Here is a 23,032-nt window from a genome sequence, read left to right as displayed (position 1 = left end):
ACTGAAGGTAGCAAAAGTAATAGAGTAGCTAGTGGACTCCTACAGGAGTACCTTAGATAGAAAAAAGTTGATTCCTGGTGTTTTCAGCAAACGACATCTACTTCCTAGTAAGGCTAATTACCCTGCAGTTGATAGAATAGCTCCCTGCGCACCACTTCCCCTGAATTCCACAACAAAATCTACGTTACTGTATAGCTTGAGATAAAAGAGAAATTTCGTGAGTGCCTCGTCTCCAGCAATCTGGAGCATCTCTATCGGGTGTTCAGCAACAAGAGCATCTGTATCTCTTTCTATTGTTGCGAAGGCCGCAATTTGAGCACCCCGGATTAAGCACCATAAGCTTGATGCTTCACGAAGTTCCGGTTTTCAACTAGATTTTGCGTTCTTCTTTTGAAAGTTGGCTGAAGTTCTCGAGGCCTGCCTTATATCTCACGCCCAGACAGCAAGTATGAAGTCGCATTTCATTGTCTCTGCCGCAGGAGAGCCGAGGAACAGACAGATGCCTCAAGCGGAATGTCTATATTCGCTCCTTTTTCCTCCCGTTTGAGATATGGACATCGCCGCGTATTTCTGAAAGCATATCCTCTCTCAAAAGGTGAAATTGATTGTCAAGGTAGGCAGCCACCCGTTGGTCGCCCGGAAGTTCCGCGATATCCTCGGCGCGACGAAAGAATGGCTTGTCAGTACAGCTAAACTCGTCTAAGGTTGGAAAAACGGCAATCTTTCGGAAGTCACAAAAATCGTTATCATGATGACCTCCCGCTGTGAATGCGGACACATCGATCGTACTTCCGGAAGATTTTACTTGCAGGAAGTGCTTGCTTGTGCCCGAGCTGGCGCAGCTTTGTAGAGGGAAAACGAAACAGTGCCCCATCGTTCACCATCGCCTGCACGTCTGCAATTACATCCACTCCACTGGAGCTTGATCGTGCTAGTAATTCCCGTCATTATCCATGTCAACGTACACGTTGCAATGTCGTCCAGCATTCGGGATGCAAACGCTTCCATCCAAGCATTCCAAAGAGTACGCGGCTCGAGGATGATGACGAGAATTCGCTCAAGAAATTGTCCGTTACACAGGCTTTTGATTCCCGGATCGCTCAAGTATTGCAATAACTTTGCCGTACATTAGTTAATGAAGTCAGCCGTCGTGCTAATTAAATCGAAGTTACTTCTGAAGGGCGGTCAAAGCGCTGTTGCTGGCCATGAGACGCTCGACAGTAACAGAATAGCCATGCTGGTCCAAAATCGCCTCGAAACTTTTTAAAGTCGTTGACATTCTAAACTGTCTGCTTTCCAGTGATAAAATCCTGAAGATACTTGGTCAAGCGATCCGACCGTGTTCTAACCGCAGCCATGTTATAATCCTGTTTGAGTTTGTGAGCTAAAACTTTGAAAATGGACTTTGAACGTGACTGATCATATGGAAAAATCATTTCTTGTAAGAGCGAGGTCCCCTTTTAGCGTGTGGTCGAGCAACGCGATGGATAGCGCCAGACACGCACTGTCAAGCTCGGCCTGGTCTTTTGCACTATCCCCATGAAGCCGGAGCACATATTTCTCCATCCGGTCTACGGCAGCGAGCTGGATGGTGGTCGGCTGGTGGCGGAGCACGATACTCTGGTCTGGACGGCTGGTGTGATAGGCGAAGCAGGTCAGGCGCTGGCAGATCCGGATATAGCGCCGGTACGTGGCTGGCTTCAGGTGGATCTGGATCGGACGGTCCCAGATAGCCGGCCGCTGCAGCAATGTGTTGACACGGGTCTGGTCGAACTCGTTCACGCGGCGATCCGCGACGGTGGTGCAGGCGCGGTGGATCAGCCGCTCGACACTCTGGGTAAATAAATAGCACGAGCAGCGGCTCGCTGGCGGCGAAGTCGTGCCCCTGCAGGTATTTTAGCCACTAGGTTAGCTCCAGCCGGGGGGACACCTCGGTGGCGTGCTTGTTGGCCGTCACGTTTTGGTTCGCGACATCGTCGGCGGCCTGCACCCGCTCAAGCGCCTGGTTCACCTGCGCCTGGACAAACTCGGCGGCGGTCATCGTGGCGGCCTGGTGGGCGGGCTCGCTCTGCTCGAGTGGCGTTACCGCGAAGAAAGCGCTACCAGCGCAGGCGGGAAAAAAGGGCTGCCAGCTCTCACCGGATGCTGGAGAGGGGGACTGGGTGGGTTCTTCCACCGGCTGCCACGCGGTTAATTAGTCCCCGGGGTGCTTGGACTGGCGGTGGCGACGCATCGTGTTGGTGGAGCGGCGCTGCTTAGATATCTGCTAATACTGTTCCTGTATTTGCGTATCTTCTTGTATTTTAGAATCCCTGATTAGTCCAAGAAATTTGTGCCAAGCACGGCTGATCTTTCGACACTCGCGTTGCCAGGCCTCTATAAAGCCCGGGCACTCAGTTTTCCGCCTTGCATATGTTAGGCCGAATGTCCACGATGTACAGTCCCCGGCAAAAGTTTGTATAATTTGTTTGCGGGGCAACCCAACCATGGTTCACCCCTCCATACAAAAATATATATATCTTGCAACACAAAAAACAATTATATTGATTTGAATGTAGTATATGCTAAATAAATGGTAAAATTCATAAAAATATGCAAAAAAGCAGAAAAATTACTTAGTATTTTGTATACCACCCTTTTGCCTCCAAAACTGCCTCAACTCGATCTTTCATACTCTTTATTATTGCGCTTTGAATATCTTGACTGATCAAGGTCCATGATTGCTCTAAAGCTTCCCATAGAATCTCTTCCTTCTTATCATTCGATCCCTTGCAGTTTTCAATGTCCGGATTTAAGTCGTAGACACCTTCTTTAAGTGGAAACCACATGTGTTCAATGGGGTTCAGATCGGGCGAATATTGGTGGCCATTCCATGCAAGGAATTGCATTATCTTGCAACCATTTGGTAATCTTTTGGCAGAATGAATGGGAGCGTTGTCGTGCATAAAAACATAGCCTGGTTCCCAAATAGTAGGCAACATCTCGTCCAATAGAGCAAGATATGACTTTGCAGTATACCCATGCTTTTTAGCTTCAAAATCACGCTCCAAACGTACAAGATCACTGCGATTTTTACCCCAAATAGCTGCCCAGACCATTACCCGGATAGCCTTGCCCTTCTTGTATGGCTGAATGTATTCCTTTTTCCACTTTTCACCATGTAAATTAAGGCGAAACACATATTGGTGGCGCGGGCCGGATCCAAGCTCAACCGACACTCATCTGACCATACAATCTTGTCCCAGTCGCTGTCGGTATAATCTTTATATTTTAAAGCCCAATTATACCGTAGTCTCGCTACTTCCGGTGTTAATTTGGGGCGTTTTGAGCTCTCCATTTACTATATCCTGACTCTTTAACAATCCGGTATAGCGATCGGTGCGGAATCACAACCCCAAGCTTTTCTTGTACCTCCTTATAGGTAATAAAAGGATTTTCTTTAATTAACCGGATTACCAAGCGTTTGTCTCTATCTGTATAGATTTTCGGCCGACCAGATCGTGGGTGGGAGTTAAAATCCTGCCTTGAAGATATTCGGTTCAGCGTGGCATAAATGGTTGGGAGGGGTCGATTCAAGCGCTTTGAGATTTCAAGAGGTTTTACTCCACCTTCATAAAGGCCCTGTATATAAGCTCTCTCAGTTTGATCCAGCTCACGATTGCGCTTAATATTATTGCTAAAAGGACTCAAAGGAGTCCTTTTTGGGGTCATGGTTGGTGTTTAAAGAAATGAGGTTTTTTGACGCGTTGGTTGACGCGACCGGGTGCTTAGCGCGATTATGAGGACTTTTGGCCAAGAACTATATGGGCGGCCTGGATGTCTGCAGGACCGTTTGGAATATTATACACTTGCTTAAATTCGACCAGCAAGTGCACCCGCGACATAGCAATTGCTATATGGCGGAATGTAGCCAGATCCATATTAATAACCAGAAAGTGGTAAAGTTCTCGGTCAAGGATCTTGCTTAATTGGGAGCCGGTCCAGCGCCCGGATTCAGGGGCGCAAATAAAGGGAGACTGAGGCATTTTATTATGGAGTGCTAGTGCTTGCAGCTGCCGCTGGAAAGGCAGCACGAGCTATAAATAGTAAACAAGTAGACCAGCTACTAGTATCTGGTAGCAGCAGCCGGTGGTCAAGCTGTGATTCTGCCATTTCGATATGGTGCTGGATAAAATAGCGGAATCCGGGTATGTGTAGTCTCAGACAAGAAGAGCAACGACTACGTGAGCAAGCCGAACGATCACAGATAGAAGAGCAGCGACGACGTGAAGAAGAGCAGCGACAACGTGAGCAAGCCGAGCGACCACAGATAGAAGAACAGCGACTCCGAGAGCAAGCTGAGGAACAACTGAAGCTCCAGACACAAGAAACAACGCTTCCCGGATTTCTCGACGCCTGCCATGTGCACTTATTTCTCGGTCTCTCCATCCAGAAAGACAAAGACTCGTCCACAAAAGGCGACCCGGTAAACGCCGACCGTAAACTCCGACCGACCAAGATTCGAGGAAAAGAGGCCCGAGAGAGGATGGTAAGTTCGGAGCTGGATTTGGGCTACTTTGAACGACAGACCGTTGAATCACGCGTTGCTTCAGTTATCAAGCAGCTACACGCGAATCCATAACTTCGACAAATGTTTTGTCTGAATGGAGACGTCACCTTTGAAAACCACGCCAATACCCTAACAGACGAGTCAAACATAGTGGCGGATATGGGTTCTCTGAGCCTAACTCAAAGGCAGCCACGTCGCTCCGGTCGCTTGGCCGCAAAATCGGGCAGTGCTAGGCTCTCAGCTGCCAGGAAGAAGCAAGAACGCTACACAGCCGAGGAGTCCCCGACCCCGAGCCGACCAGTTTGTGTTTATAATAAGGGCCCAGAGGAAAGGTCCCGGGTTTATTATTGAATACAAGGCCCCCATAAAGTTCTCTCGCCCATATTAAGTCTGGACCTCAGACATGGATCTTGATGAAGTACTCCGCTTACAAAAAGAGGAATCACCAGAAGACATCTGCCGACTGTTGTGGCGGCAGTGATCACCCAAACATTTTCTTACATGATTCATGGAGGCCTGGAGTATGGCTATGGTGTACTGGTGAAGCGTTTATATTTCTTCTGTGCTTTATGATAACCCTTCCACCGTATATTACTACTTGTCAGTGAGAAGAAGATGTTGGACAAACAACGGATGGACAGGGATCCGACGGCGTAACCGCTCATTTAACTGCGCTCGGTCAGGTACTTGCTTTCACTCTCCGCGCTTTACGAGACCGACACGGGACATCGCTTGGACAACCTCGGCAGTACCAGACTAAGACCTGGGAGATGGTATACGACGATCTTTTGGATGAAATCGCAGAGAAGGACATTCCTTCTTCCGACTTTAAACATCAGCACAGAGTCGGAACGAATACTGTCGTGCATCCCCATAAGGACCAGGTCAAAGTCTGCTATCGTTGCGTCCTGTAGTTCTTCGCAAAACTCGAGGTCTTTTAGTCATGATGATGATGCCGGGGACGGCTTTGATCCTAACACGCCTAGTCGACAACCCCGAGAACTCCACGTTCCTCAGCCGTCGGCTTCCTCGTCCTTAGCAGTAGTGGAAAAATCGCCAGGTTCACGCTCCAAAGGCAAGTCTCAGCAGTATTGCACACAGCAGTGCCTCCTGGGCCTGATCAAGGGAGGAGAATTAGATTGGAAATGTCCCAACGTCTCAGACCATGGAATTGATTGACATCGACTGAATCGGACAACACTTATTCGTCGGCTGGATCGGCAGCTCTCATGGGATAATCTGCAGCTTGATTCGAAGCTGGGGTGCGAATCGCTGCATGTCCACGGGACTTGTGGGGCTCTCTTTAAAATCGTACTGTGGTCGCACGGATATACCTTTCTAGGTAAAGGTGCACCAGTCGAGTTTGTGGATGGCTCGAAGCACGAAGAGCTCGTGTATTCACATCTCTCCCCAATCCAAGGGGTATCCGTGCCAGTACTACTTGGTAGCCTACGACTTCGTCGCCCATTCTATTAGGATGGTATTGCTGAGATGGTCCATCTGATGTTCATGGGTTACGCCGGAAGGAACTTTGCAAGCAGACATAATCTCGATCGTGATCGACTAATTCAACAAGCCGAGAAATCCTTGCAGGCGATTCACGATCTACTCGTGCTTCAGGGCGATCCAATACCCAACAACATGGTCGAGGAAAATGGACGGGTGATGTTTATTGATTTTGAGCGGGCAGCGTTGCAAACCCGACGAATACCACTAGGTGAAATTTCACCTAATCAGAAACGCAAGCGAGAGGCCTGCTCAGAGAAGAGCCCAAACATGCATGTTAACTGTTTTGAGCGCGAGAAGCGACACCTGAGACATGGATTATGATGATGTGACCGTATCGTTCCCTAATTCCATCGTATTCCAAGACGATTTCGATGCAAACTAATGCACGGCTCCTACTGGTCTTCCTTGTACTATCCACATAAACCAGCTTGCGCTATCCCACGTGGAAGAAGAAACTCATTCGGATCCAGGTTTGGGGCTGTTCATGTAGGTGTCTGCTTCAGATTGGATCATATCCATTTGTATCTCACTCCAAGTAGGGCTAGAAGATATACCATCCTCACTATCCTCGTATTCTGAACCCCACAACTCACAGCTTCTGGCCCTTCTCATTGCTTGTTCGGCCCGCAGCCTAGCCCTATCCTGTCGTGCCCTGTATTCCTTGGCACGTTGTTCGATTTCTCTCGAGAATAACCGACAATGCCGACATTCAGACATGTTCCTGCCTCCTTCTACTGCAGCCTCACGGAAGGCCCCGCAAGATCGGCAAATCACATATTGTTCTCCTTGTATGATGATGTGAGAGCCACGGGTATATCGGGTAGTGCCTTGACGAGCATTGACGCCGCAATCCACACAGAATCGTCTCCCTGCATCAACCGCAAACCTTGCTCTCTTTTTCTTTACCCTGTTGTCCGCGAATTTGGACCTTGGGCGTAGACGTAAGCAATCTCGACATGTATACAGGTCTTTCTGCTCGCCAAACGGGGAGGCCTCCACTTCCAGCATCTGGTCGAGACTGAGTGGGGGGAACAGTGCGTGGAAATGCCGGCATACCATTTTTAGTCGAATGAGGCTAGGAAAATTAAGGCACTGAGCAATGAGTTGATGGATTTCAGTGGGGAGGTCAAGAAGTGTAGTAGACCCCGCCATTCTCAACGATGAAGGAACCGAAGTATCGTATTATATGCATGAGAGGGAGTTAGTACATCGGGCACACCCTGTCATAGCTCAATTCAGGGAGAAGAAGACGACAGCGAAGACATCATTCCACAAGTTAGCGTGCAACAAGTATACTCAAGAGGAGGAGAGATGCGGGGATAGAAGTGACGTCAAACCCAAAAATCTCCTTGACGAATATGTGATAATCAGGTGACTTTTGTTGTGGAAGCTTGGAGCAATGGTCTTATGATCAGCACGAAACAATCTGATTGGGATCGGTCTAGCTATGACGATTGGAATCGAGGCCATAAAATCTGTCTCTACTACAGTAGAGACACGTTACCAGATAGACCTATATACTGCCCAGCTGGGAGCCATTCTTGAAGCACTCCAGCTTGCACGGGGACTACTCCAGGGGCATCAAGCCCTGACAGAGATCATAGATGTTAAGGCCTACTCAACAAACCAATCCAGCTTGCAATCAATCACAAATCAGGATACCCAGGGGAGTCAACATATTATCGAACAAATCACTCAACAAGTTAAAGAAATGCTGCAAGACAAAATTCGGCTAACAATAGGATGGACATAATAAACGACAAAGAGAACCGAGGACTCCAACTAGCCAAGAAAGCAAGCCAGTATGCAACCCAGGAGGGCATACCAAGACCTTGTACAATCAGCTAAACAGGATACAAGCATCTACTCTAGCACAGCTCCGGACAGGTCATATCCAGTTAAGCCAATACCCGTCGCACCGCCTCCCCACTTTTTGCAGTAGGGGTCGGCTACACTTCAACGCAAAACACACTTCAACGCAAAAAAAAAATAATATATTGAAAAAATCAATGAATATTGCCTAATATAAAAATGATGAAGGTATACCACGATCCCCTTGCGTATCTATAAAAATAGTGATTCAGATGACTCATTTTCTGGCTCCACAGAAGATTGTGTGGGTGATTTATCGATATCTTGACCAATTTGCTTTAAAAAGAGCTTCCGCACCCTTGCGATTTTCTTTCTGCATAGCTCTATAACGAGACCGTATTTCCTCTGCTTTTCTCTCGTCAATTTGACGCCGAACTTGCCAATTATATATAGGACCTGGTTTGACCTGCCGGCGGGATCGCGTGGTTGAATTAGATGGTTGTTTTTGCGCCTCTAAGGTTTCATCCAATACCGCCGCGGACATGGCTCTTTTTCTCTGCGTTGGATAAAGCACCACGCAGGATACGATCAATTGTAGGAGAAAGCTCCTTCTTAGTGGATCGTAGTAAAGTAATTTGATGACGAATTGAATACAGTGTTTTAGGTGTTTCCACTTTATTTTGCAGTGGTGGCGTTGGAGCCCTCTGTACGGTAGTGGTAGTGGTAGTGGTAGTTGTTGTCACTACTGCAGTATTCTCGGTAGTTAACGAATCCAGCTGGTCAAAATTCTCAATTATATTGTCCCCGTCATATATTTTCAAAGGTTCCTCCTCCATATCTGTTGTATATCCAATCTGTTGCAAGACATGCATGGGATTCCATGGCCGGATCCCTACCTCCCGCCAGCCGGCACGGATTGTACGGGGCTTTAAAGCTTGCTTCCGGATGTTATCAATATCATATAGGAATTATAATTTGTCATATTGCTTGCCATTTATACGGGAAACGGCGTTAACTGCATCGGCGTGGCAAGCTTTAAGCTGTTGAAAGGGAACTGAATCAAGCGGTTGTAACCGGTGTGTTAAATGGGGTGGAAAAGGTAACAAAATAATTTTATGATCTTGACAGAATCGCACAAAATCCATAGTAAGATGGGACTCATGGTTATCCATAAGAAGAAGGCGATATCTCTCTTTTTGTCGCCTGCGTCCGGCAGTATGCTGGTTAAAATGATGAATCCAAAGATATGCAATTTCATCATTTGTATACCCTGATTCAGAGGTTTCAAGAATATAATCATCTGGAAGATTGGTTTGTGTATACCAGTCCTCTAGCCGAACCTTGCCTGGCATAATCAACAACGGTGGAATTAAGTCACCGGTAGAGCTGACACACTCAATTGCTTACCAGTATCCGCGATGACGCGCTTGCAATAGCGTTATTGCGCTTTGGATACTTAGTACTAACTGATTCAATGCGTCCCTGGCCAACACGAAAGCCAGTTTCATCAAAATTCCAGATATCTTTATCTGCAATATTAAACGCCTCAATTTGATGCTGCAACTGATTGTACTACTGCAGAATATCTTCAATATTCTCTGCCTCGCGCCGATCCATCTCAATTACACGCCGCTTCCCTTTGGTATACTGTGGATTCCGTCGTAGGATGCGATATCCCCGGTTTTTGGAGACTCTTGGTGGTGGTTTTAAAGGATCAATATGGCCTCGTTTAAGAATTGTATTAGCAGCCTTTTGAACATCACTAATACTTAACGGAGCGCCTAGGTCATCAAACCGATCAATATGATTATATAAAGCATCAAACTGAGCAGGATCAATAGGCTGCTGAGTCAGTTTCCGCGTTGATTTGCTTGCTCTACCACCGATTCGAGCACGAAGGCGATGATAGGATACACCATATTGACGCGCAGTTTCTGACATATTAACGCGCGAATTTTCGGGTTTTTTTTTATTGTATTCATGTACGGCCTTCTGAATAATATTCTCCTCTACTTTATATGTTGATTCCATGATTGTGGTGGTGGGAATAGCTTCAAAAGTAGTAAAAAATTGATTTTTGCGTTGAAGTGTGTTTTGCGTTGAAGTGTGTTTTGCGTTGAAGTTAGCCGACCCCCTACTGCAAAAAGGGGGGGGGAGGCGGTGCGACGGGTAGCCACCTAACGACCAAGATCCTCTTCCAGAACATGCGACAGAAAAGGTGAGAGTGGACAAAAACTATCGAAATGGAAGGCAGCAACCTACATGCGGCGCGAGATGCCTACTTGAGTGTCCTAACGCTCAAAGTGGGTACCGAAGAGGTAACGGATAATCAAGAAATGGCTGAAGCATTCTGATCCTGGAAACATTCTTTCCCAAAATGGCAGACGCTAAGGAGGAAGAACTTGCGGCTCCTGCAGAAAGGCTGCCATGGGAACCGATCACTAAGGTTGCCAAAGGCACCACTGACCCCGGCGAAGATAGAATCCCGACATTAGTGTGGAAGCACCTATGGACGTATCTGAAGGAGATAATCACCAAGATCTTCACCAAATCAGTGGAACTGGGCTAGTACCTCAGTCAATGGAAACAGGCGCGTACTGTATACGCAAATCAGGTCAATCACAATATACGTATGGCGCGGATAAACATCAACAACGACGAGCCGTGCTGTGTTGTTCCTTTCCCACCGCTTAATACCCTGGGGAAGATACTAGAGGCTGTTATGCCCCGAAGATTTTCCTTCTGGGCAGACTACTTCCAGATACACAGTTTGGAGGCAGACCGGGACGCAACACAGAACATGCCTTGCTGGCGCTGGCCAACGCTATTAGTCGAGCGTGACTGCGATCAAAGGTGGCCACGCTTGTAGCATTTGATCTAAAAGGCGCATTTAACGGGGTAAATAAGATCACTCTTGACGCCCGGCTGTGAGCCAAAGGCATCCCATGAAAAGCTCGACAATGGATTCAAAATTTTATGGACAGCCGAGAAGCCAGTACCACATTTGATGACTTTGAGACAGCGATCCTACCATTAGAGAATGCAGGTCTAGTACAAGGATCTCCGCTCTCACCATTCTCTTCGGTTTCTTCAACTCAGACTTTGTAGATCAACCGGTTGATTACAATGGTGGAACATCTGCCTTTTGTCGATGACTACTTCCGGTAGCGAGCCGGCCCATCGGCAGAGGCGAACCTAAAGTAGATCCCCCGGACTGAAGCATGGGCTCCGCAAAAGGGCTCGTTTGCTGCGGAAATGACAGAGCCGATCCACCCGACCCAGAACAAGAAAGAACACGTTGTAGGACAGATTATTATAAATGGCAAGGTTATCAAGCCCGCCGACACAGCGAAACTCCTGGGGTTATCTTTGACAAGGAGATGCGATGGAAAGACCATACACAACAGGCAGTTAAACGACCAACTGAGGATAGCACCGGGAGGACTAAGACATCTCCGGCCGGAACAGATGCGACAACTCTACCAAGCATGCGTGACACCAGTAGTAGACTACGCATCCACAGTCTGGCACTCAGGGACAAAATGCACCTACGACTTCTGGGAACCGCTCATATCCGGGTGCTCTCAGCCTTCAGAAAAACCTCAACAGCAACGCTAGAGGTGGGAGCCGATATCCATAGCGTGTTGACCACGAATGGTCATTACAGGTTTTCACTCTCTATCGCAAAAGCCTTGAGGATAGTCTCTGTGTTATTTCCGAACATTTGCTACTTGCAACCTCGCACCTCATCCTCTGTTGCCCATGCAAGGGCTCGAGAACCCTCCAAGAGCAAAATCTGCTCCTTTAGCATAGCCAAAAAAGGTCCAAACACTACAGAAGCAGTTGATACCCCTTGCTAGTCAAGATAGCCATAGAGCATATCTGTCTTTGCCTCGTTCTTTATTTCGCCCAACGCACCCTCGATACCCATTGTAAGAATATCAAAGGTGTAGTTGAATGAGTCGGAATTACCCCTTTGTAAATAACTCTCCAACATAACGAGCACCCCTATGAGTGAATGTAGATCCCATGCGTGTTTAAATTGGGTAGAGTTTGAATAATGACTCAACCATTCTTCCATCACAGGCGGAAAGGCTTTGGTGAGGATAAGCAGCAATTTGCCTAGAGTATGCCTATTATCATAGAAGGCTTTGCGACTGACATGACTAATCTGCCTGCACTTTCCGTGGAAGTACCAGTCCAAAAGCCACCTCATGACTCGCACCGGAAATTCGTCGTTCCCCATATTTCCAGATATATTGAGTCGCCATACAGATATGAGGAGGTATATCCAACTTTTCAAGCCATGTCTTGACAAATTCTGTTGACTCTTTCGACGCTTGACTGGGTTGTTCCATAACATGCAAGGCAAGCTCTCTCAAAACCGCTATAGCACAGGGTTCATAAACATCCACGCCTCTGATGGTTTTATGGAGGGCTTCCAATATGCGATATGTGTCGGGAAAAGACACAGTAAATGCCAGCGGTGATATAGCAAGTCGTATACCAATACCAGTGAGGAATTTGGAGGGATCGGTGTTTTCGAGTAATTCTTTAGACAATTGTAAATTTATAGATCGGAAGAAATGCTGGTTTATTTGATAGGTTACCCCCCAAGATAGTCGGCAGGCTAAGAAGTCGGCTATCTCAGGGGCCAGGTTTGGAATAGCATTGATAAGGTAACTGAAAGTCTATCAGTGTAATACCGCGCAGCTATTTAGAATGTACTCACGTAATATTATCAGTCATTTTGGATTGTGGTAGGAATGAATGGGGTTATTGTAGAGGTGCATGAAGGAATTCATTCCCTATTTATGCTTTTACCCCCTTCCTCCGAGCTGACAAAATTTGCGACTGAGCCTCGACTTCCGAGTTAACCTGCAGGGTTGCATTTTTTTTTTTTTTTTTTTTTTTTTCACCCCTGAAAAGTACTTTTCCAGACATCCCAGCATGGACTATTCGGGACGATGCTTCTGCCAGTCTAATAGCTGTATACCACAGTCCTCGAGACATCCTTTCAGGTTATGGCTACTGGTTTTACAGTTTCTATAACATACATGTGTGGAGGATATCCTAAATTTTGCGACTACTGCCTAAGATTCTCAAGTTTACATTAATTTCACGTGTGTTCCATTATTCAAACCACCCAGCACAATTCTCCAGCACAATACCTACACCCCGTCTGCCGATGTCCATAGTGTGTTGAACACGAATGGCCATAATCTACAGGTTTTCACTCTCAGAATTAAACCGAGCCCCTCTTAATCACCGCAAAAGCCTTGAGGATAGTCTCTTTGTGGTTTCCGAACATTTGATACTTGCCATCGAGCACCTCAGCTTCTGTTACCCATGCAAAAGCTTGATGCTCTTTAGGATTCAGTTGTATTGCGTCCTCCAGTTTTGTCCCTGGAGGAGACACACGTTGGCTATTTGTGCGTGGCTTGGAAGCCTCAACTTCAATGATGTATGGAAGGCCAACGTATTTATGCCACTTGCCTTCCTTGAGTTGCGTCCAGATCCGAATCGGGAGTGGATGGGTGACCCGGGACAGTTGCAGACCAGTCTCTTCTCGAACCTCACGCTCAAGAGCAGTTCGTGGTTTTTGGTCTTGTTTTTCGACGCCCCCACCGGCCACCTCCCAATACCCAGGGTTAGTATCACAAGAAGCACGTTGAAGAAGAAGGAGACGAGGTTTCTCCGAGTCAACTGCCTCATTGTTGTCTTCGTCCTGCCATGAGAATATATAGCCACTGACCCTGACAGAGTAGATGGTGCCATGGAATTTAAATTGGTGCGGTGATTCTGCTATGCGGAAAGCTGACAAATCCGTCTCGCAATTAAGATCGAATAACCACCCCGTCACGTTACGCACTGCTGACACCGGATCATTCCGATACTGCAAAAGATAATTTTGAATAGCTGCTGCTGTGTATTGATCTGGAGGCACTTGGTTGGCGAACGAGACCGCTAGGTCGACGATGTCCTTTAACGCCCATTCTGAATAGACGGGTGTAGATAAGGGCCGAATAGAGCCATCCGGCGTTGGCGTTCCCATGACGAGCGTGTCTGTAGGCTTTAAATAGAAGGCAAGAAAATGTTCCTGGATAGCCAGCCGGTCTGCATGGTTGAACGGGACTTTCATATCGACACGGCCGGGGCGCAGAAGAGCTTCGTCAAGCCGTTCGATATGGTTGGTGGTCATGATTAAGATGCGACCTTCCTGTGCGGATACGCCATCAATAATATTTAGAAAGGCAGAAAGTGTGACACCGCTCGGCCGCTCGTGATGGCTCTCAACAATGCTGTTTTCATCACTAACTGTTTCATCGTGCATTTGCGGGAGATTGTCAGTACCGCGATTCGGAATGCCGGCCTGGTCCACATCTTCGAAGAGAACGATACACCGCGGGGGAAGAGTCTGAAACAATAAAGCTAGGCTGTTTTCGTCAAGGCCATTTGCACTGAGGCTGACCATGAAAATGTCGAGTTGTACCAGACTGGCGATGCCGAAACACAGACTTGATTTACCTGTTCCAGGAGCGCCATAGAAAAGATAACCCCGCCGACAAGGGAGGCCACGGGACTGGTACCAGTGACGGGTGCGGGGGTGAAGGTAGTCCTGGACATCCTTGCTGAAGCTTTTCTTCCATTCTGGGTCAATCACAATCGTCGATAGCGGCCGTGGTTTTTTGGAAGACACGCGTGTCCATTGAAAATCACCTTTTAACTTAAGAGCCCGCTTTATGACAATGTGGTCACTATCGTGCTCAATCGATGCCCGCTGTATATCATCAAGGAGGCCCTTGAGGACATGTTTTCTCCACGGGGCGGCGTAAAAGTACAACCTCTCCATATTGGCAAGCCAGGGACTACCAACGTCCTTGTACGGCCGACGACAGAAAACGATCCAGCATCCTTTGTAGGTAAGATAATGCATATCAAGAGGCGCAGGTGTACACCGAATCGTCCGAAGCTTGTCCAGGTACTTTCGTTTTGTCCAGAAGTCTCGTGGGTCATTTTCAAAACGCAGCTGGTCTTCTTCAGATAGGTCTTTTTCCCCGTTATCCTCATCCCAGAGTGATACAAAGTTAACTCTAGTACTAGCCACAAAACGCTGTGTTTGGCTTAAGTCTCGTTGCATGGAAATCCAGCGCATGATGTCATTGTATAGGTCGTCGTGGTATCGGATCTCGGCCGATGATGCGAAGATCAGAAAGAACCGTTGGAATCTATCCCAAAGTGCTGGGGCGGCAAATGTCCAGAAACACATGGACGCTGCCAAGACAATGATGTAGGAGGAGATATCGATTTGGAAAAATAAAGAGACAAAATGTGCAAAAGGCCCGTATCCTGGGATAAAAGCTTCAAGTATTGCCTCCGGCGGTAGCATGCCGGGTGTTAGGTTTGTTGGGTCTATGCTGAAAACCATTAGAGTAGTTGTGTTCTGGTCCGTTGAGGTGTGACGCAAGCTGCGAAGACACCCGCCTCCTTTATAGAGAAGGCCAAATCCTAATACAGGTCTCAAATAGGGGTCGCATCAGCAAATGTACAGCGGAACAAATCCTGTTGTCAAATTTACCGACTATTGAGGTATTTCCACCCGTGCAAGACGTCCACGCGTGCATGCAAAGATACTCGGTGCTTTGTCCAGATCCAACAAACTGCCCACAATACGCTGTGAGCCAATGATAGGGTCTGCTGGAAGAGAAACCTGGACTCCCCATTAACCACTGGTGGTGGCCATCGGAGTTTCCTTTATCCTCTCTGTTCCAGACCAAGGTGGACTAAGGGCTCTGTACAGCCCCTACCAACACCATGGCCCTAGTAAAAGGTACGGTGGCAGGTTTCCGCTCCTTTATTACATAATTAAATAACTCAAATGTAGAAGGGAAGGGGGAAAACAAAAAAAAGAAAGGTAAGGAAAAGGGGGGTTGGAGACGTATGTGCCGCTTTTCCAGTATACAGCTCTGGAATATTCTCGGGCAACGGACCAACAGACTGCAAACAAGTTCTAGACTGGACTAAGCGAATGCTGCGAGAGGATAATTGATGGGTGTCAAATGGAGGTCGATGATCTGTCACTTTCCATTCTCCACACCGTCGTGGACTTCTCCTGGAAACCCCTGATTCGCGCAATGGTACTACGAAAAGTACAAAGTCAAAATAACTGCACTCCTGCCTGCTGTATCCCCATTTGTCCCTTCTGCCTGCGTGCTTTTTTTCTTTACCCTAGAATGTGGACAATCCGGAAAGATATCCTGTACTCAACTTTAATAAAATTTACAGCACGAGCGAAGCAAGCACCAGTTATTAACTCCATGAAAGGCAAAATCATCTTGCCTCACATCTTACTATCTAGGTGCTTTTGCCTCTAGCTAGTAGACACGATATCAAACACACTGCGAATAACCTGGTCCTTACCTTCCTCAGTAATCCAGGTCTTTTCTATGTCCTCCACGTTGGCCCACTTGAATGTCTGGTATTCACCAGGCTCTATTTTGACACGATTCTGCCATTCTTTTTTTTCCTTGGCCTCTGGTTTTGATGATAAAGTTAAGCCTTACCACTTTCTTCCCATTTTCAACAGGTCAGTCTCTTCTCGAACCTCATGCTCAAGAGCAGTTCGTGGTTTTTGGTCTTGTTTTTCGACCCCCCCACCACCCATCTCCAAATACCCAGGTTGAGTATCACAAAGAGCAAGTTGAATAAGGAGACGAAGGTTTGAGTCAACTGTCGTATTGTTGTCTTCGTCCTGCCATGAGAATATATGGGTACTTTATCTAGCCACGGTATGATAATTCCTGACAGAAGAGGTTATCTAAAATAGAAAGGAGTAGAATCAAAATCAAGGCAGTAATAATTATATTTTGTTAACTGCTATAAAATTGGCGCACATGGTTTTTGAGCCCCGGCTGGAAAGGATTTATGTAGCTTAAAAATTAAATGGCTGCACTTATTCTTTGCTTTTTACTGTACCTCTGCTCGCTCTCATTGTGGGGGGAAAGTTTGCCCTGAAATTTAAGAACACACGAGGCTTATGCTATGTACAACCATACAATACAAATAGCTGTCCGTAAAATATATACCGATATTCTTGATCTCTTCTGTAGGCGGAGGTGGTGCTCCTGGTGTCTTGACACCAGTGGTATCGTAGGCCCCGCGTCTATTATTCCAACCTGAGATATGCTAAAAATTGATCAGTATTGTTAATATCAGATATTATAGTTTATCTTGCCTTGCTTGTCTCCTTCTTCTGTGTCATAGCTGCACCGCACTATCTTCTTGATGTATATTGACTATTGTATAATTAGGCCTCAGACATAAGACCAACCTAAACTAAAACGTATTCAAACCTTGTTATGGGCAGGGGAAGCTAAGACGTGCTTCCATCCAATTGCTGTCTGCAGCAGTAGGAAAGGAGGGCCACAATAATAAAAAGGAGCCAAAAGACTAGCAATAGTTCTAGGAGCGATTCCATCGACGTTGCCGTGACAAATGATTCCTGTCTTGGCTATATAGTTCGGTTGGACGCAGCTCTTTACCATGTGAGCAGGTATAGGCTTATATTTATTTGTCTCTCAAATCTATTACCTGGCCAAAAGTGGTTCCCCTGCTTCGCACCCTGGCTTAACACTCGTGGCGCCGTAGGGTGTTCCGGGCTATTTGTTATCCATCGCCTTACCACATTGGGTTAATCAAACCTTATGAAGCCAGAAATATAAATATTTATAACCAAAAATACGAAAACTTTGCATTGTGTCTGATTGTCTTTGATGTTAAACTAAGAAATCTCCTAGGAAACCTCAAATAGTACCTTAACAAGCTGGTCAAGCGATCCCATCGCGAAGAATTGAGGCCCGTACCCGAGAGAAGACACAGTAATCATCCAATTTCCTGATGTATCTTCATATAAAGGCTGAAAATTGTCCAGAATTCCGATTCGCAGGGTTGCATCAGTTTTATCCACAACTGACCTTGGCGCTCCCACACACGCACTTCGTTCTTGAGACAAACGGCAATACGAGCGATTTTGCCATCATTCATTTCCCGATATTGTTCATTCTCAAGTTGCCGCCTCAAGTTGTCATTAATGAGCTGACCAAGTGGGTAATTCAAGGCCTCTGCTGAATTGAGCTTTACCAATGCAGCATACATTTTTGCATAAGTAATCCTCTGCATTGGATACAATTTTTCGCAGAGCTCACGAACTGCAGGTAGGACTGGTAAAAGAGTATAATCCCCTGTCTCATTGAATTTAAGGTGCATAAAGAATATCTATACACTAGTTAGTTGTGTAGAGTATGAGAATTTGGCAACATACTCTCCCTAAAGCATTCTGCAAAGGGAACACCAGCCTTCTCTATAAGATGCCTTAAGTGGTCCCAGGGGCCACTCTCCCGTAGTGTACTTGCAGGTGAAGAAGGCATGTTTCTATGTCCCCAGGAGTACTGATTAGCTGGTGTGGAAGAACTGTCTATACCTCAATAATCAACAATGTAAGAAAGTTCGGACACTCCCAGAAATAGCTTAAAGAAACAAGATCACTCTCTTATATAGCATAAGGGACAAATAACCGCGCATCTGCTTTTTGCCGTATCTTCGCTCTCTCACACTTCAAAAAAAAAAAAAAAAAAAGAAAGAAAGAAAAGAAAAGAAAAGAAAAGAAAAAGAAAATTCCTAGCTTAGGTACAAGAATATTTGCATGAATCGGGTTCCTTTTTTGTGCTTTCCCAGGATAGTAGTAGCTTCCTCCCAACAGGATCACCTAGTAGCTGTCTGATGTGGTACCGATAGCATTTGGTTTCAACTCGGCGAATTGACACCGGTAATTCTTTTGGTGAATATTGTATTATTTGACGCCGCACGTCATACTCTTGTCCGCTTTCACTCAGTATTTCGCCAGATATCCAATGCCTATACTCGCAGTTTTGATCCAGAAGATCAGACACTGGGGGATGACCATGGCTATTTTTCTGAAAGGGAACAGTCTCGCTAATCGACATCTGTCGGTGTGGGTCATACTGAGATTGGTTTGTTACTTCTCCAAGCTGCGTTAGATCATCCTGGTCTAGAGTTCTGCTAGGAGACATATCGATCAGGAATTTGGAGCCGCAATTAAGACATTTAATCCATTCGAAGATGCTGGTCTTCAGGCGAAACATACTGTGTGAAATAAAATAGGTTCTTGTATAGAGGGTCAGAAATAATGACAAGCCAAATAGGCTGACAGTGATGATAATCAAAATGCATTCATAGAATAGAACATGCAGTGAACAATGAATGGATATTCGAGTCTTATAACGTATTCACTAGTACTACTGTATACAGTATGTTAATACATATACAATTGGCTCTTTAAAGTGAGGCTAGCGTATGCAGTTCGATACAAAGTGAAATGCAACCTTTGATAACAGACATGATACTTTTCGATGAAACGCGAATTAAGAAATACATTAAGACTTCGATTAGCCAACGCCACCTCCTGTCTCCAAGCAAACTCCTCAACGCGTCGTCTAGGTTATGCGCGGCGAGAGGTATACGGAACCCCTAATATGGTCTGCGAGGAAAGGAGTCGGATTCGACCCATTGCATCGACGTAACTCTGCAATAGTTGTAGCGAGTTTTTGATCTTCTATTGCACGTCTGAAAAAGGTCCATTGTTTGTCCCGTTTAGAGAAGCGGAGGATGTAAACAGGGAAAGGAAACGTTTGTCGGTGGGCTATTCTGTAGTCGTATCGCCAGTTGTCGATGTCAATCACAATATACGTATGGCGCGGATAAACATCAACAACGACGAGCCGCGTTGTGTTGGTCCTTTCCCACCCATCCATCAGGGGTCTCACAAGACCAGACGCGGCGTTCAAATATCGTCAGGATGCAGAATACTGGTAGGAACATCAACAACAATTCGAACTGTGCGCTGCTCTTCAATAACATTAAGGACTTCCTGATTGATTTCATCCATGATATGCAACGCCATTTAAAATGCTGGGTTCTTGAAGTAGTAAGGTGTATTTGAGGGAAGTTTCTCCCTTTATAGACCAGTTATATGTGTCCGACGCTGCCCCTAGATTACATAATACTTTCACTCGCACTGACGTAATCGGACACCGAGTAGTTAGTTATCCGGCTCTTTTGCCACAGCATGACCAACGATTGCAAATTCCTCTATACTATCTATATTATCAAATGGAGGATAATTCTTATGATGGGAGAATTCTTCTGGTCCTTAATCGATTTCCGGGGGGGAGAAAAGCAAAACACGCTTGGTGTCCCCGGACACTTGGTGTTAGATTACGTTACCACCTACATACCCTTGAAGTGGCTATTAAGTTACACACTAGTCATACTCTTGTTTAGATATTGACCCACCAGAATACATTGTCTAAATATCTCAACATAGCATTCTTCTCCACTACCGCAGAGGTAACTGACCAGGTACTTATTTGTTCCCTTTTGGTCCCTATTTTCGTAGACACTGAGATAGTACTTACGTTAGAGGTCACTGTCCGGTGATGGATAGTTGCAAGCAGCACAGATATTTCCCGGGCCATAAACACAGTCGTGATGGTCTGCGCGGGATTCGCGGTCGCCATGGTACATGTGGCATTTGGCGCATGCTGCCGAACGCGGTCGTAGCGGCCTAGGTCACCGCAGTGGAATAAGTATACAATCCACTCGCACATCTGGCAACTAGTCAATAACATTGAAGCCGTGCATTGACAGCATTATCTCCTTCGATGACTCACAATTAATATTGGTTATAGAAACTCTTAAACTATTGGACTCAATAGTTTCTTTAGAAGTAGTTGTGTTTCCAGCAAAGCTGTCGCTGGCAGCTATCATGGTCTTTATAAGTTCGAGTAATTAGGTGGAGCCGCCAGGAGCATTTTCGAAAGGAGGGGTAGCCCAGGTCTGGGAATTATCTTCCAACCCAGTGTCAAAAGACAGGTTAACTGGTTAACTAAGAGGTACATAATATTCAACAACAAAGATATAATTGGTGTCAATGTAAGTAAGCGCTGCCCCACCAAGAATGTGGTTTCCTTATCAGTCCCACTCAACTCATTAGGAACACTACCTGGCTGATCCTGGACCAACTCCTTCCATAATAACCAGTAAGGCTTCCTATCGCCTTCTACTAATGCATGCAAATTTCTGGGGGGGAGGGGTTGTAATCTAGTAAGTGGTCGTGTCTCATTTAGCGAGTAGAACCCAGATAATTTTGGAAAATAGGGGGCATAACCTTTCCAGGCACAACTCACTGGGTGGTTCCGAATTTGGGAAAGATCTGCTCATCCGCCGATGCCCAAACCTTTTAATTCCTCTCGCCTGGGCTTAGTGTGTAGCTCACTCATTCGAGTTCCATACATTCTCCTACATCCATGAGACGTTTTGATTTCAAGGGCGACGACGCTCAATATGTATCTTTTCTTGAGGACATCGTTCAAAAGTCCGGCTTGCTTCAGCCTGCAAAACTACCTCCCTCAACGGAAGGACATACCCACTCAGCCTATGTGAGTAGCAGAAACCGTCACCAGCATACCCCACCAACTTCGGAAGACGAAGAAACAATGGTATCACGACAACTTCGGATTATCCAGTACGATCCTTTTGAAACGGAGAAGAGCAACCGGCTTCGACCTAGCAAAGAACGATGGCAGAAAGAGCTGGATCGTCTTCTCTCATTGGTACCAAACATCGAGGCATTAGATACAAAGGCCCAGGAAATGGGACTCGGAGATAACCAAATCGTTATATCTAGCCTAGTCGATGGCTTCATCATTGGTAACCATGGTGGCCCCGATGCTACTAGCATTCCACTACCTGATTCCGGGTTTGTACTCGCACTTCGCAAATATGCTCTGTTCACGAAGAAATCCCACAATGAGGCACGGCTCCTTTCATGTCTGGCGCGATTTCAGGAACTTGTCTTTGTCTCTTTCTGTGATGTTGCTCTTGGTCTAGGCGAAGCGAAAGACCGGGTCCACGACGCGATGAGGCTTTACATTTCGAACTCGGAAGGTCGAAACCTCGATAAGATTATATCTGGGGCGCGATGGGTGAACCGATGCATCACAAGTCTCTCAATAACACCGTGGGGCTCACGAAGTCCGGAGATTTTTATATTAGGTAAGTCAGTTCTAGTTATGTTAGGTACCATAAAGCTGTCCGCCTTATTTCTTTTCGTCGGGATTCTTACGTAGTAGGTGGGCAAACTACGAATTTCTATGGCCGATACGCCGAAACAGGCTACAAATGCACGCCATATTTCTTAAATTTACTACAGCAGCGAGCAAAGGGGTTCTCGGGTGCGGAACAAACTACTAGAATCCCCGTTTCTATTCCGTGTATAATTAAATTGTTAGCTGGTACCACGGCTGAGTATGTAAACACTTGGATCAGCAAAATTTAGAGTTGCCACTAACGCTCCTAGACTATCTGATATATGTGATGTTCTTGGATACGATTATAGCCTTACAAGGGACCTATTCCAAAGATACTACGATGGCAAATTCACCGGTCTCAACAGTCAGCAAACACCCCCGTCGCCACCAAAGCGCCGAGGCAACACGAACTTTTGTGTAAACAGTCGGCAAGCGAAAAGACGCGCCCCTACGGATTACTCCAAGAGACATATTTCGAAGTCAATTCACGAGATAGTGCGAATCCCTCAATTAGGTCCCCTGGCCGGGCGCCATAATAGTGAGCAAATATATACTGATCGCAATGACTCAACGTCTTCGCCCGCGATTAGTACCGGTGATGGTTGCCCTGATCCTGACACGTTTCATCGCGTCGCTAGAGAACCCCCGGACTTCGACGTCTTTCAATTTGATTCTTCTCAAGCCCAATTCGGGATTCCTCCCGAATTTGATGTGTTCGAGTCTCCTTCCGCTCAATCCTGTTATCCTCCCGAATTCAACATATTTCGTTTTGATTCTCCTTCGGCTCGATTAAATATACCTTCCATATTTAGTGATATCCAATCCGATCCTCCGACCGGCGCTCAATTCGATGTGTTCCAATTTGATAGCCTCTGCAATACCAATGACGGAGCTGCTGATATCTCTCGGGGTCTCGACCTCGAAGGGCAGAATGCTGTTGGGCCATCACTTCCATCTAATATACAGGTATAATATCAACGGTTTTGGTATTCCG

At 46.3% G+C, this 23,032-nt stretch overlaps 7 protein-coding genes across 7 annotated transcripts; 3 read left to right on the top strand and 4 right to left on the bottom strand.

The window, feature by feature from the left end:
• Positions 1 to 1,280: 1,280 nt before the first annotated feature.
• On the bottom strand, positions 1,281 to 2,041 carry ATNIH1004_011805 (uncharacterized protein; the record flags this gene model as incomplete). Its single annotated transcript, XM_033576367.1, has 3 exons — positions 1,281 to 1,384; positions 1,506 to 1,833; positions 1,931 to 2,041. The coding sequence occupies 3 exons, from the start codon at positions 2,039 to 2,041 to the stop codon at positions 1,281 to 1,283; spliced, it is 543 nt and encodes a 180-aa protein (XP_033421031.1).
• A 2,148-nt stretch (positions 2,042 to 4,189) lies between these two features.
• Positions 4,190 to 5,728, top strand: ATNIH1004_011804 (uncharacterized protein; the record flags this gene model as incomplete). The annotated part of the gene is made up of 3 exons (XM_033576366.1): positions 4,190 to 4,528; positions 5,191 to 5,459; positions 5,536 to 5,728. The coding sequence occupies 3 exons, from the start codon at positions 4,190 to 4,192 to the stop codon at positions 5,726 to 5,728; spliced, it is 801 nt and encodes a 266-aa protein (XP_033421030.1).
• Positions 5,729 to 6,040: 312 nt separating this feature from the next.
• Positions 6,041 to 6,379, top strand: ATNIH1004_011803 (uncharacterized protein; the record flags this gene model as incomplete). The annotated part of the gene is made up of 1 exon (XM_033576365.1): positions 6,041 to 6,379. One exon carries the CDS (start codon positions 6,041 to 6,043, stop codon positions 6,377 to 6,379), a length of 339 nt encoding a protein of 112 aa, XP_033421029.1.
• A 135-nt stretch (positions 6,380 to 6,514) lies between these two features.
• On the bottom strand, positions 6,515 to 7,117 carry ATNIH1004_011802 (F-box domain protein; the record flags this gene model as incomplete). The annotated part of the gene is made up of 1 exon (XM_033576364.1): positions 6,515 to 7,117. One exon carries the CDS (start codon positions 7,115 to 7,117, stop codon positions 6,515 to 6,517), a length of 603 nt encoding a protein of 200 aa, XP_033421028.1.
• A 4,919-nt stretch (positions 7,118 to 12,036) lies between these two features.
• Positions 12,037 to 12,619, bottom strand: ATNIH1004_011801 (uncharacterized protein; the record flags this gene model as incomplete). Its single annotated transcript, XM_033576363.1, has 2 exons — positions 12,037 to 12,553; positions 12,603 to 12,619. The coding sequence occupies 2 exons, from the start codon at positions 12,617 to 12,619 to the stop codon at positions 12,037 to 12,039; spliced, it is 534 nt and encodes a 177-aa protein (XP_033421027.1).
• A 496-nt stretch (positions 12,620 to 13,115) lies between these two features.
• Positions 13,116 to 15,299, bottom strand: ATNIH1004_011800 (uncharacterized protein; the record flags this gene model as incomplete). The annotated part of the gene is made up of 1 exon (XM_033576362.1): positions 13,116 to 15,299. The coding sequence occupies one exon, from the start codon at positions 15,297 to 15,299 to the stop codon at positions 13,116 to 13,118; it is 2,184 nt and encodes a 727-aa protein (XP_033421026.1).
• Positions 15,300 to 21,255: 5,956 nt separating this feature from the next.
• On the top strand, positions 21,256 to 23,010 carry ATNIH1004_011799 (uncharacterized protein; the record flags this gene model as incomplete). Its single annotated transcript, XM_033576361.1, has 3 exons — positions 21,256 to 22,003; positions 22,081 to 22,255; positions 22,308 to 23,010. 3 exons carry the CDS (start codon positions 21,256 to 21,258, stop codon positions 23,008 to 23,010), a joined length of 1,626 nt encoding a protein of 541 aa, XP_033421025.1.
• Between the last annotated feature and the right edge of the window lie 22 nt (positions 23,011 to 23,032).

The sequence above is a fragment of the Aspergillus tanneri genome (assembly GCF_003426965.1).
Source record: "Aspergillus tanneri strain NIH1004 chromosome Unknown AapTan_9_pilon_pilon_pilon, whole genome shotgun sequence".
Lineage (NCBI taxonomy): Eukaryota > Fungi > Ascomycota > Eurotiomycetes > Eurotiales > Aspergillaceae > Aspergillus > Aspergillus tanneri.
This window is presented reverse-complemented; position numbering and strand designations above follow the sequence as displayed.